The sequence below is a fragment of the Helianthus annuus genome, chromosome 5 (genome assembly GCF_002127325.2).
Source record: "Helianthus annuus cultivar XRQ/B chromosome 5, HanXRQr2.0-SUNRISE, whole genome shotgun sequence".
NCBI classification, from domain to species: domain Eukaryota; kingdom Viridiplantae; phylum Streptophyta; class Magnoliopsida; order Asterales; family Asteraceae; genus Helianthus; species Helianthus annuus.
The window spans coordinates 72,654,559-72,669,538 of record NC_035437.2 but is presented as its reverse complement, the minus strand read 5'-3'; the positions used below and the strand labels follow the sequence as shown (position 1 = coordinate 72,669,538).

Here is a 14,980-nt window from a genome sequence, read left to right as displayed (position 1 = left end):
GTACTTCTCGAATCTAGAAGTCGCACTTGGAGAATTTCGCGTAAAGTTGCTCCTTCCTTAGGAGCTCCAAGATAAGACGCAAGTGCCGATCATGGTCCTCCTTGCTCTTAGAGTAGATCAGAATGTCATCAATAAACACAATGACAAAGTCGTCGAGATACGGTTTACACACAGAGTTAATGAGATCCATAAAAACCGCTGGTGTGTTGGCTAACACGAAAGGCATGACCAGAAACTCGTAATGGTCGTACCGCGTTCGGAAAGCTATTTTTGGAGCATCCTCCTCCCAGACTCTCATCTGATGATAGCCCGATCTTAAGTAGATTTTCAAATAAAAGCTTGACCCTTGCAAGTGGTCAAACTGATCGTCGATGCGTGGCAGAGGATAACGGTTCTTGACCGTCACCTTGTTGAGTTCCCGATAGCCGATACACATACGGAAAGACTCGTCTTTCTTCTTTACGAATAGAACTGGGGGTCCCCAAGGCGAAGAACTAGGTCGGATAAAGCCTCTATCCAACAGTTCTTGGAGTTAATTAGACAACTCTTGCAACTCTCCTAGTGCAAGACGATAAGGAGCACGAGCAATTGGGGCTACTCCTGGCGTAATATCAATCTGAAATTCCACCTAACTATGTGGAGGTAAGCCTGGAAGCTCTTCGGGAAACACATCGGGAAAATCACGAACAACTGGTAGATCCTTAATCTTCTATTCCTCGGGCTGAGTATCGGTAACCAGTGCTAGAATAGCAGGATAGCCCTTCCGTAAACACTTCTGGGCTTTCATAGCCGAAATGATACTAACAATCGCACCACTTCGATGATCTTGAACAAACAACGATTCTCCACTATGGAGAGGTATACGTACGATTTTCTCTTTATAGAGAATTTCCGCTAGGTGTTTGGACAACCAGTCCATACCAACTACTATATCAAAGCTACCAAGAGTAACAGGAAGGAGGTCAATGTCGAACACTTGACCCACAAGATCGATTTTGCACCCTAAATGAACATGTGAAGGTTCAGTTGACTTACTATCAGCCAATTCTACAACATGCTTGGTTTCGAGAGGTGTCGGGGTTGAATAGAACAAAAGCGAAGAGACTAATCACAAAACATACAGATCACCTTGTTTCTATCATTCCTGGCATCACCTACGCCAACTGTGAATGCTCTTCCACGAGCACCATTTCCACCGTCGCTATTATTGATAGGAGGATTCCCAGCATTGTTATTGTTCCTGTTGTTGTTAGTGTTTTGACTTAACAACGACCAATCCTTATCGAGGTCAGCTTCCTTTCCATACTGAAGGCAATGCTTACGAGTATCTTGTTGTTGCCGTGGCTGTTGCTTCTGATGCTGTAGGTTTGGGAACAGAGCCCTGTGATCTTTCGCCAAAGGGTCCACCTTCTCGCATTTCTTGACACATCCTAGGGCACTGCCCATGGTGCTAGTAATTACATATCCTATACTCCGGTCGCTTGCCAGCATTTATTCCTCGATTTGATTTGTAGGAGGTGACTCGATGTGGTTGCAGTCGTTGTTGTCAGTCTTTTTTTCTATTGCTGACTATAGTTGGAGGGCTTGATTGAAGTCACTCTACTTGTGTTCATTGTCGGTAATCAGAGCCATTAAGACACTAAGATCGGTAATGTACCACGTTCAACTTCTTATTCATCGCCATGTGAGCTAAGAGAATAATTCACAATAAGTCGTCCTAGATTTGTAGAGGTGACCATACTTCTTGGTCTAAGGCGCCACTTCATTGAGTTCGAGCAAACGCGAAAAGTGGGAAAAGTGCAGACCAAAATTTAACACTTCAATATCAAACTCAGAGACGTTTGCACTAACACCTAATATTCTTAATCAGTTCTCCAGACATTCAGATAAGTGTTCAGGCAACACTCATTATCATCGAGATGCATAAGGATTCGGGGGGGGGAGTGAAAAGATCACATCTGAGTAGAAGGCAATCATCATTATGACTCCTATAGATTGTCGAATCCCCCATTATGTCGGATAAAAGGGTCAGAACCCCTTTCACACTTATTAAGCCTCACTATGCACTCCACATTATTATTATGTGTGCACCCATAATGATAATGCAGTTTGCATGTTCATCTCAACTCCTCTTAACTCGCGCTAAAAGGTTCCTCAGATTTGAGTAGCAAGATGAATGATATCATATAATTAAGGTTTACGAAAGTCTAATGGTAATGCCATACTATCAATGCATCATAACGTAAGCAAGCAGCACAGGTAATCATATTGTAGAGCCAAGTATGTAATCGTATGCAATGTCATAAGTAAGTGTTCACTAGGTATATAACTCATAGAGTAAACAAAAGATGAACCTTGCAATCTGGAGCTGAGTGTCGTGGTCGGTTTCAGTACTGTTTGGTTATAGTCTGATTTTATAAAGACGTTTTAAAATCTAGTTCACTATAACCAGTGGCTCTGATACCAAACTGTCACACCCTAAAAATACCACATGCGGAAACCCCCGCGAGGCATGTGATGTACTAGGATCTAGCCACTAATCACGTTGAACTAACAATAATATAATAAAATGAAATTCCTATTCAATGTAAATAGTGTAATTCAAAATACTTGTTCATCACGAGTTTACGTTCAGCGGAAGCATATAATATTATTCATCAAATTCAGTGTCGTATTGTTTGAAAGCATTTCAACTTTTAATGTCTTCTCAAGTATCATGACCCATGACCACTCTAGCATTCCCGACTGCAAGTCCCATATCATGTATCTATCGACCTGCAAGCATGCAGAAAAAGTGTATCAGCATAAAGCTGGCGAGTTCACAGTTTTGTTTACCGAAAATCATGTTACATGATTATTTGTCAAGTGTTTAGTTTAAAGACATGTTAATAATAACTCGATAACGCAAGACGATTGTTGTTTGCCATTTCTCCAATGCCTATCAACATTGGTTGAGTGGTTAAGGTCATTAGTTCACGCCCGTCCTATCCAGGTACATCGTGAGGGTGCCAAATCTAATAGAGCTATCAACTAATAACCCCATTACCCTCCAAGCAACTAGTTCGGTAGTAAGATGGGACTTATGGTGATAGACGTGAGTGTATTATCCAACATCGAAATTAAACTGAAATCTGCCTCATACCCCCTCCAAGGATATGGGTTTGTAAAGTATCCCCTACAGGGATGCAAGTTTGTTTGTTTGTTTGTTTGTCCCCACTGGACGCATGCTTGTATAAAGAGTAGTGAACTCACCTTAGTTTTGCTCGGTATGTTATGTTCTTGTTCCAAGTTGGTCAACCAAACCCTAATGTGGTTACCAATGACAAATCAGTTTTGGATACACTCGTATCGTCTTAGGGGCCGGAGTTTTTGTGATATTCCTATGCGAAGTAATGTAACTTGGACGTGGAGGAAGTTGTTAAGTCTTCGGCCTATGGTCCAGCAGCATCTTTGGATAAAGATTGGTGATGGTAAACTAGCTTCGATGTGGTTTGATAAATGGGATGCCATTTTCCCTTTGAGCTCGTTCATCACTCCGAGAGCTATTGCAAATGCGGGATTCACGCTTAATGCGAAGGTGGCAGATGTATTTCGACATGGAGAGTGGGAATGGTCTGATCAATGGCTTACCCGATACCCTATACTTCATAACATGCAGCATATCAATCTTTGGCCTATGAACGATAGGGTCGTTTGGCAATCTTCAGCTGGAAAGGAGTTGGTTTATAGTACATTCAATGTTTGGGATGATATTCGGGTCACGCAGAATGAAGTACAATGGGCGGCTTTGGTTTGGTTTCCGCAAGCTATTCCGCGCCATTCGTTTTTCATATGGCTTTTGATTAACAAGAAATTGAAGACTCAGGATGTTATGGCTACGTGGAGTGCGTCAGGCAATATGAACTTCAATTTGATGTGTTGTTCTCTGTGTTCGGTGGGGCCGGGTTCTCATGAGCATCTCTTCTTTGAATGCTCGTATGGTTCTCAGGTGTGGAATGGAATTAAAGATATGGCGGGGTTAACTTCGGTCGTCAACTCGTGGGATATGATCTTCGGTCATCTGGTGCAAGTCGCAAACTCTATGAACGCAAGGCATGTGATTAGCAAGTTGGTTGTCAGTGTGCCAGGGTATTTTGTCTGGTAGGAGAGGAACTGCTGGTTGTTTACGGATAAGAAGAGGAGTGTTGATCGGCTAGCTGAAATTATTTTGTCTACAGTCAAGATGAAGCTTCATACGATGCGGTTTAAAAGAACCAGTCAAGTGGAGAGGATTCTGCAAGAATGGATCCTGCCACGAGGATTACTGATTGAAGATGACGATTGTGGCTAGAGTAGAGTTGTCTGTTTCAGATTGTATTGACTGACGGTTGTGTCTAGTCTTGTTTGCTTGTTTGCGTGTTTTCTTGGTTTGCTCTAGAATGGCATGTCATTCTAGAGAATTGGGGTTTGTTCTGCTCCCCACTTGTTTTATTGGTTTGATGATATAATATTCACCGGGGTAACCCTTTACCCATGTAGCGTAAAAGTAAATCACATGTGATAATGCAAGTTGTAACAGGTAATCATGCAACACAACAGTCCATAACATCCATCATAAAATCACATACCAAGTATTCGGGTCTTATGCAAATTCACATCACAAGTTCAGGTATCACAAAACGTGTAGAAGTTAATTCATCATTCACAAGAGTGTGCGGTTCCATCAAGTTATCGGCCCACCTAGGAATGTGCGACCATAGTTCTGGTATACCTTCATATGCTGCTTGTGGCCCATCAGTTAGAACCTGGTCCAGCTGAGTTTAAAACCCACACTAGTGTGTGACCCGTTTCCGTTTTTGCGGTCCACTATGTTACTTCGGCCCAGATTCAATGTATGGCCCATTATAATATTCGACCTAGAGAGGGTGTGCGGCCCATCGGAGACCAGCCCACACAGAGTGTGCGGCTGCCTCTGAGTGTGCGGCCCATTATCGTTGGATGGCTTAAGGTAGTGTGCGACATATTATGAGTGTGCGGCCATGATTTCAGTGTGCGACCTGTATTACTTGTTGTACCTTATGCAGTTTAGGAGTGTATGGTTCAGTTGTGTGTGGCACATTAGTGTGCGACACAAAAAAATAACACATCACATACATGTCGTAAATCCTTGTCGATCAGTTACCACTTTTTACGTCTCATATAACCACAACAACTTTTCACAAAATCATGTAACCCAAATCATCAGTAAATCAGTAACATAATTTAACAACACCATTAACATTCATTCAGATCAAGTAACACAATTATTGCAACTGTTTCTCATCATCGTGGAAATCTAAATTACTAATGGAATATCATATAAGTTTGATTAATTCACTTGAACACTTATCATCATCTTAGAAATCATTTCTAACAGGAATTAACTTACACGTTCCTATTCAATCAGATCAAACCATGTCTCGTTTCAATATATATTCATCATCAAATGATCATGCAACCTATCTGAGAACATCATATCACCCAAAATCATCGAACACTAATAACATTGCGAGGATCATCAACAAACCATTGAAACCCTTATCATCAAACAATACCGATTACATAACATCATTCCATGATTAATCAGATTTCAAATCAGTTTGCAAACAAAAACCCTAAATCATTTTGTCATTTGATTCATACCAACACCAATGAACAAGTTTACCCACGGTCAAGAACAACAAGGAATGCAAATAAAAATAGTGATAAACATACTAACCGAGAGGTTGTGAAATGAGGGAGAGTGCTTAGAGCGAAAGAAAGAAGCTTCGATGGAAGAAGGCTTTGACAAGAGGGTGCTGCCGTCGATCCCAAGATGAAGAGAAAGCTAGAGTTTGCAATATGTGTTTGTGAAATAATGAAAACTATACACTACATGCGGTGTGCGTATGTGTTCAAAATAGGTGGGTCGAACCCAATCTTGGGCTCCGTTTCGGGTTCGGGTTCGGAAAGGCTGGGCCGAGGACACCCAATGTGCCAAAGAGAGGTGTGTGGCCGAAGTGAGGGTGTGCGACATGGTCGTGATTGTGCGACTGGGTTTTCCAGAGTAACTGATTTTCTATATATCCAACCGACACATAAATACATTCAATAGTAATCAAATATAACCAAACAAGTTTAACACAATATGCACATGATTTCAACGTATACTGGTAGATGAAACATAACGACACTAGCTAAAAGGTTGCGAAACTGACCTTGAATATTCGGGTTGTCACAGCTACATTCCCTAAAACCACTAAAAAGCCAACCACTGCTGCAACGTGTTGGTCCCTCTGAATGGATCTTCCTGTTCGTAAACGTAGTTGAATCGTAAAGTGATCAATGTGCGGAATTCATGTAATCACATAGCAGAGATACAGAGACAACATTCTACTTTGAATCACCGTCTGATATTCTATTGAATGATGTGAAAATGTACAGGAACAAGAAAGAAATCAGACATACAAAAGGTAGGTCACAAGTGAAAGTGTCAAAAGGTTCTTAATAAACTAACCTACCGGCTATTTATAGGCAAGGACAGAATAAGAGAGTGCTGGCCGATCGGCTGCGCTAGCCGATCGGTTGAACATCCTAACCAATCGAGTAGCCTGCTCTGATACCACTTGTTGGTCCCTCTGATGGGATCTTCCTGTAACCAGATCATTATGCACCAAGTGATTCATTTTTCGAAGATGTATATGCCCCATCTTTCGGTGCCACAATCTTGACTCCTTCTCAGTTGCTCTTGACACAAAACAATGAGCCTGGCCCGTTGTTGTCGTTGCTATGCTCATATCCAATACATATAGGTCGTTGACTCTTGGTGCCCTCATGATGACCCACTCTTCAGGAACAACAAATCCCGGTTTTAGAATCAAACATTCTTTGTCAGTGAAGTGAGTGGTGTACTTTCTGTCACAGATCTGAGAAATACTTAGTAGGTTGTTCTCCAGCTCAGCAATGTAATTGACTCTTTCAAACGTTACAATCCCATTTGATAACGTTCCTTCACCAATTATACGACCACCTTGATTGCCCGCAAATCCAACATATCCTCCATTTATATTCCTTACGTCGTACAACAATGCAGTCTTCCCTATCATATGTCTGGAAGCTCCACTGTCCATGATCCATCTTGAAACAAGTTGTGGAAGATCCTGCATATAAACAAACATGATTAAAACATTTCAATAAAAGATGCTGATACATGCTTCACGATCAAGGAAGCTCCGGCAAATCAGATTGTTCAGTCAAACATCGAGTCCACCCAGGCCTCATCAGCCTTAGGTGTAACTTTGACTCTTGCAATTTAAATTTTGAAATTTTCAGCCTTGAGAGGTGGAAAATTTGCATCATAATCAACTGTAATTGATTCTTCAGACTTTTTCACCTCGGAAGTTGAAATTTTCTTCTCACTTTTTGGTTTCCAAACTTGTTGAGATAATGGAACCCTTTTCTTTTCAGGACCACTCATCTTTACCGATGTGATAGAAGATGATTGTTTTTCCATTTCAGAAACCCTTGATTTTGAACTAATTGCTTTCATTTCTACAACTTTTGACTTCCATGTTTGTTGAGATGTTGCGACCCGTTTGTAACATTTACCATTTTTAATTTCCATCTTCTTTAAGGGTTCAGCTTTGACTTTGGTGTTTTCATTTTTTAAAGTCTTCTTCTCAACAATCAATGGAGCCTTTTCTTTCTCATCATTTTTCTTCTTTTGATTTTCAACAACATCAGTCTTAGACTTCAAGTTGGTACACTTTCGTGCAATATGTCCAAATTGATTGCATCTAAAACATGTTCGGGTGTCAACAACCCGACTAGTGCCTTCAGACTGAGGTTGTGAAGCTTTTTCCTCAAAGAACTCTTTGTTCGCTTTTGAAAAGATTTCAGGTTCTTCATTAGAAAATGAACTCATACTATTCACAAAAACTTTCTTTTCAACAAATTTCTTGTTTTGAACATTTTTCTTTTGATAAGACTTACCCCCCTGATATCCACCCGTCCAATTGTTCCGATTGTTATTAGAAAAACGTGGAGGAATAACGGGTTTCTTGTAGTAAGCTTTATCTTTTTCAAAATTCATTTGTCTTTTTGTTTGGTTCAAACTCTCCACTTCTGTCAGCTCAACTTCGATTAATTTGTAAACATTTTTCAATTTGTTGACATTTACATTCTCAATCGGAAACTCAGTATCCGAAAATAACTTATCTGAACCCAACATCTTGTACATGACAACATTTGGTTCTTCATTTAAGTTGTTCTTGGATTTTTGTTTCGGAATGTATTTATCCAAGAAACAACCATCATCTTCATTTGAATCAGACTCTAAGACACTTTCTACCATGCTTTTGACAATATCAGTCTGAACACTAACATCAGATGATGATGATGAGAATGTAACATCAATCGTCTCTGGAAGTTTTATTTCATCTGAATTTCCATCTTCATTAACCAGTCCGGACTTTTTCTTTGAGAAATTGTTTAAAACAGGTGGTGGGACTTGATGATATCCCACTCCAGTTCCGTCCGAAAATACATCTTCGCCAGCTTTGTTTTTCCCAATGGGTTTGGGAACAATGTGCTGCAGAACAATCGCGGAGTTGTAACTAGTTAATTTTAATTGGATGCGTTCATTTTCGATTTTTGCTTCTTGGAATTGAAGCTTCAGATTAGCAATTTCATCCAATTGTTTGTTTATTAACTCCTCTTTCACCCTTAGCACACCCGTCAGTTGAACATTTTCTTTTGTTGTTTTCCCATTTCGATCATCCGAATCTTTAACCGTTCGCTTAAACTTCTCAAAATTTTCAGTGATGTGACGATTTTCAAGAATGAGTTTTTCATTTTCTTTCTTGGTTCTTTCTATGTCACTTTTATCACTTTCAATTTTTTCAATTAATTCTTTTGCACGATCGTTTGAAGCTTTTAGCAATTTATCCCGGTTTAATATTTGGTTTTCAACCTCTCTGGCTCTTTTAGTCAGATCTTCAACCTTTTTGTTGTTGAGATAAGCGATAGTACTACAATCTTTGCAATTTTTCATGCAATTCTTGCAGTCACTTTCGCTTTTGTGTTTCTTACCTGACACTACATTCATGCTTATCTGACTGACCTTGGCATTTGACTCAGTTCCATAACTAGAATCTACCTCCAGTTCTTTTGTAGCTAGAACTTTGTCTGCCATCTTCATCAGATTTTCGGTTGTGAGCTCCTTCGATGTATCTATCACCCCATCATTGATCTTCTTTTCTGCCGATTTCGCCTTTTCTTCTTTCTCTTCCACTTTCTTTTCACATTCACCCCACCATTCTCTTTGTCTAGCTTCCTCTTCTTCAGCATATTGCTGAATGATTGCATCAACACTGAGTGAACTTGGATCGATTGCGATATTACCTTGAGGATCAAGATAACATTCTCTGTCTGGATCCCACCTTTTAGCCATTTTTGCTTCTTTGTAAATGGTATAGATTCTGCTTACTTTTGTTTGGGCCTTCATTCTTCTATTCACAAACTTTTCTTCTTCTGTTCTTGTATCTTTGAACGGAACAATCTTTCCTGCTGCGAATGCGTAACCAACTGCATCTTCTTCAGGTAATATCTCACTCCAGTCGTATTCCTCATCATCATGAATGACTGCTAGAGCTCTTGACTTTTCCTTATCTTTTTCTTCAATCTGCTTCAGCCTTGGAGGTTCCAACTTATTCTGATGGTAAATTGCTTTCTTATAATAGTCTTCTCGGAACGGATTAGCGGACTCATCAGCATACTCGTTTCTGCATTCTCGTTTAAAGTGACCTTTTCATTTGCATTTGAAACATGTCACTTTAGACTTATCGAAACCCAATTTGGTAGATGGACCACCAATTGTTTTCCTGCCAGTTATTTCCATGAAGCGTTGTGCTCGACAAACAGCACTAGCCATAGCCCAACGAATATCAATTAGCTCCATTTCTTCAGGATCTATTTGATCGTAGTCTTCCTTCGTCAGGTTGGTGTTACCTATCTTCCCAGCAACTAACCCTTCATATGACTCCAATACAGATGCTAAGAAAATCATCTGTTATTTCGCCGACTCCTCACTAAAATTCTGACCATTTTTCAAATCAACTGCAATGTTACATTGAAAGACATTCTTTGGTGCAGTTTGCTGTTGGTTTGATGTGCTTGAAGATGGTCCTTGACTTGTAGTGTTTGAAGACATTCCGCCATGAAACCACTGTGTGAGGTTTCTTGAGTCATTGGTTGTGAACTTTCAGCAGTGAAGGCTGTTTTCGGAGATCCTGTCTTTTGAATCAAGCTCTTTGGATAATAAAGTTCCACATTTTGATGATATAATGAGTGATTGACTTTATGTGTTTTCTTTATTTCGAGCTCATGACTCTCAAGTTTTTCTATCAGCAAATCAACTATCAGAACACTTGGCTGGATTGTATTCTTGATCATCATTGCGAAGTATTGCCAATCCATTTCGTCTGGCAAAGAATCAAATAACTTGTCTACAAGCTCCTCTTGAGTAAAAACAATTCCATGCCTGGCCAATTCTAGCTTTAGATGCCCGAAACGTTGAATCATTTTTGGAACAGACTCATTTTTAAGACAACCAAACAGATCAAATTCCTTTTTTAGCAGTTTCTTTTTGTTTTTAATGATTTCTGCAGTACCGACACATTTCTTTTGTAATTTATCCCAGAGATCCTTTGCGTTTGAATAATCAATTAGTGAGATAATATCTTCTCTCACTGATTGGTTAATCAAAGCTAGACATTTTTGTTCAGCCACAAAATATTCAATCTCTTCACTTTCTGACATGTTCTCAAAGTCTTCTCTTCCATTGTTAAAGCCGTTTTTAAGCTTTTCCAACTAGGGTACGCGAAGGCTTTCAACCATTCCTCGAATCGTTTTGGCCACCGATTATAATTTTCAATTGCTAACAGCTTTGGTGGCTTATTGTTGGTTCCATAAGCGCTTTCCACACTAAGTGCTTCTGTCAACGTCTTTCTCGTACTTGGAGTATTCTCATTTGTTCGGTTTGTTGAATCATCTCCACTATTGCCAGCAAACGCATACATTTCACTGAATGGGTTCATGAATTCTTCCATTGTTAAGTACCTGAGATGTTTATCAAACACTTAGAAAAATTTTGAATTTCAAAGAAGTAAACACAAGGACACTTGGTTCGAATGGCTCGCTCGATCGACCAGCACACCCACAATCGGCTGGCTCGTTCGATCGAGTGACTCGTTCAATCGGCTGACAAACACAACTATGTAATCAGGACACAATTACTGTCCGATCGAGTGGCGTATTCGATCGGCTAGCAATATGATGTCAGCAACAATATCAAATGTCAACAATGCTGTCCAATCGAATTACTCGTTCGATCGGCTAACACTGATGATGTCAGCAATACATGAAAATAACTGAACGGTTATGCAATTGGAATGATGACGTCAGCAAGTACAAGAATCGGCTAGGTCGTTCGACCGGCTAACATCAGCAAACATGAACAATTTTCCATAGATTTTGATCAATTTGAACAAGTTTTTGATTGAATTTGATTGTGAAACTTTGTAGGATTGTATTTCTAATGATTGCGATTCGATTGATACCAGATTTGTCAATTTTTAACCGTAAAATCTCACTGAATTTTAAGTTTTTCTGGTTTTATGATGTAAAAGTGAAAAGTAAAGCTAGATCTGAGAAAGATATAGAAGAATCGGTCAAATTTCCGGCGAAATTTGAGTCGGAATGATAGAAATAACAAATTTCCGGTGAAATTTGTTTCTGACACAGCAAACACGACTTGAATTCCGGTGAATTCGTCTCTAAATCAACAAGAACTGCTTGAATTCCAGTGAATTCGTCTCTGTAGGTCTCGATTCAGCTTCCTTCAGCTCTGATACCACTTGTTGGTCCCTCTGATGGGATCTTCCTGTTCGTAAACGTAGTTGAATCGTAAAGTGATCAATGCGCGGAATTCATGTAATCACATAGCAGAGATACAGAGACAACATTCTACTTTGAATCACTGTCTGATATTCTATTGAATGATGTGAAAATGTACAGGAACCGGAAAGAAATCAGACATACAAAAGGTAGGTCACAAGTGAAAGTGTCAAAAGGTTCTCAATAAACTAACCTACCGGCTATTTATAGGCAAGGACAGAATAAGAGAGTGCTGGCCGATCGGCTGGGCTAGCCGATCGGCTGAACATCCTAACCAATCGAGTAGCCTGCTCGATCAGCCGGGGCTGTCCGATCGGCTGGCATCAACAGCACTTAACAAAAACTTCACCGATTCTGTCATGCTTTACATACACACAAACAAAACATACACACAACTATACAAAATACGACTACATGTTGACGGAATCTACAAACGTTATTGCACTAACACAACCAAACCAAAACATTCACCCAAAAAATCATCACCACAAAAACCACCTCACAAGAAGCAGAAAACAACTTCATCACCACCACCATCTTCCAAAGCAACAGATGCTGATGCAACAAAAGCATCATCAGATGTTAAGACAACATCTGTTAAGACACCAATGGTTTCAACAGTTGTTATTCAATCCACTGCTCTTATTCACTTTGATTCACCACCATCAACAAAACCACCAACACCTCAAAGATTCCCCTCACAATCAACCTTTTCACCCAAACCACTATCTCCATCTAAAACTCATCTGTTCCAGCCTCATTATTTATTCCACCATCATCACCAAAAGCCAACCCAGTCAAACAACCACCCAATGGTTACATCCCACATGACATTCCTCTGGCAACTCAATATCCTCTGGAACTGATTGCAGTCCAGATGAAATGAAACAGTTCTACAAAATAGAGGATCCATCCAAAAGAACCTTCCCATCTCTTTATAGCTTTAGAACACCCCAAAATATAGATGAATACTTAAAGTTGAAAGCCAACCGAGCTCAAAGCATTGCAAAAGAAGAGAGTGAAGGGCAAGGTGACAAGCGATACCAAAGTCTTTATCAACATGGGCTAAGTCAAGTCAGGAAACTGGAAGACTTTGCTAGAGACTTGTGTAAATCCATGTCTAAGTTGCCACCAACTACTGGTTTTCAAAAGGAACTAAGGATTGATTATTTAGATATCATCATGAAAGAAAAGCGCTACAAAGCCTACAAGTATCAATTCAGAGACTGGTCTCTAGAAGCTCTCAAAGAAGAAGTAAACAGAATTGAAATGATGAAGAAAGATCCTCAAATAAAGAAATATGCACCCAACTGGAATAAATATAAGAAGGTTGATGTAGATGATGCATTGATGTACAAGAGAAAGAGAGCAGAGCTTGTTGCAAGTGGTTATGGGCCTGCTAGATCCATTGTAAGATGGTCTAAGCAGAATGTTGATGAAACTTATAGAAAGTTAGAAGAACTCAGAAAGACTGATCCAACTGTTCCTCAGAAGCCAGTATCTGATGATGAAACAACTGTTGATAGGCCTTAGCAGACCCATGCCCTTAAAAAGTTGTTCTCATCATCTGCTCCACCCATCAGTGCCTTATATCAACTAAAAAGGCAGAAGCAGATTGATGAGGAAGATGAAAAGAGGTATGCTGAACACAGAAAAGAGGCCATCAGAAACCAACTTCTATATGGACCAGAGGAGACTGCTAACCAACTTACTGCCCAGATAACTAAAACAATAAAAAAACTGGCAAGCAGACCTCAATCACCAAACTCATCACATATAAAACTTCTTCCTAGAAAGCCATCAGATCAAAAAATACTAAAGTGGAATTCTGACAAAGATACCCACATATTGACTTTGATCAGGTCTGATGGTAAAGTTGAAAAGCTATCAAGGAGGATTCATTTGTTCTAGATGCAAGTGACCTCCAAGACTTATTGAACCTTCAACTACACAGGGATGAAGAAGACACAAATTCTTTGGATTTTGAGCTTCAATTCAAGGGGCAAATCTGGGAACTGTTGATGAGAAAATAAAGATCAGAAATAATGGAGAGTTTTGGCGTCATCTGTTCTAGGGGGAGATTGATGGCCCATGTGATCCTTCCTTGAAGAACATAAGATACAAAGCCAAAACTCATCTGCAACAGATGATCCTGAATAACAGTGTTTGAACTCCTTTTCCCTCCAATGGCAGTGGCACTGAACAATTGATGATCCTCTAAAGTCTGTTGATTTGCAAAGACTGTTATATGCAAAGCTCTGTTGGATGTAAAGACTGTTGATGACCAATCATCTGCTGAAGTAAAAGAACTGTTGAAGTCAAAGGCCTGATCAACCTTAATGGAAAACACTGCTTAGTCTTCATTAGTAGTTGAGCATTATCAGCGGATAGCATTCATCAGTGTTAAGTTAATTATTTTCTAATGTAACAGTGTATGTAATCATCATTGTTTAGAGGTTGTAAAGATTGTTAGCTGTCACTGTCTAGGTGATGTCAGCAAAGATGCCGTAGTGTTTAGGATTGTACTATAAATAGACAGTGCATGCACTGTTCTATTATCTCTTTGCACACACACTTGCATCTTGTACGAACTAACATTGTGAGCTCAGGCTGAGGGGGAGAAAGTGTTCATGCATACTTTGAATATTTTGTAATGAAATCATTCAACGCAAAGTATATATGAAGAAAGCTTTTCTTTCCTTGTTTATGTTATAAAGTTTTTCATTCATTCCACTGCAAATTATTCCTCTGTTTATCTTCTTTCATTGTTTATCTTATAAAACATCATAAAGAAGTAAACTCAGATCCTAACAACTTGCATCTTTGAAGTGCATAGTCCCGTCGGGGCAATTGATGATTAGATTCATGCTTCGGCATACCGCAAGATCAACCTTTGTCATACCAATACCCTTGTTAAACACCGAAGGGGTTCGCCTAATATAATTTTTGAGCAACTTGGCGATCCATCACCCTTAAAAGATGGGTGTTCGGGTGTCAGCGGTGGCGTTAGCAGCCATGTTTCGTAGCA

At 39.7% G+C, this 14,980-nt stretch overlaps 1 protein-coding gene across 1 annotated transcript; it reads left to right on the top strand.

The window, feature by feature from the left end:
* Nucleotides 1-3,319: 3,319 nt before the first annotated feature.
* Nucleotides 3,320-4,144, top strand: LOC110943032. The gene has a single exon (XM_022184789.1). The coding sequence runs from the start codon at nucleotides 3,320-3,322 to the stop codon at nucleotides 4,142-4,144; it is 825 nt and encodes a 274-aa protein (XP_022040481.1).
* The last annotated feature ends 10,836 nt before the right edge of the window (nucleotides 4,145-14,980 follow it).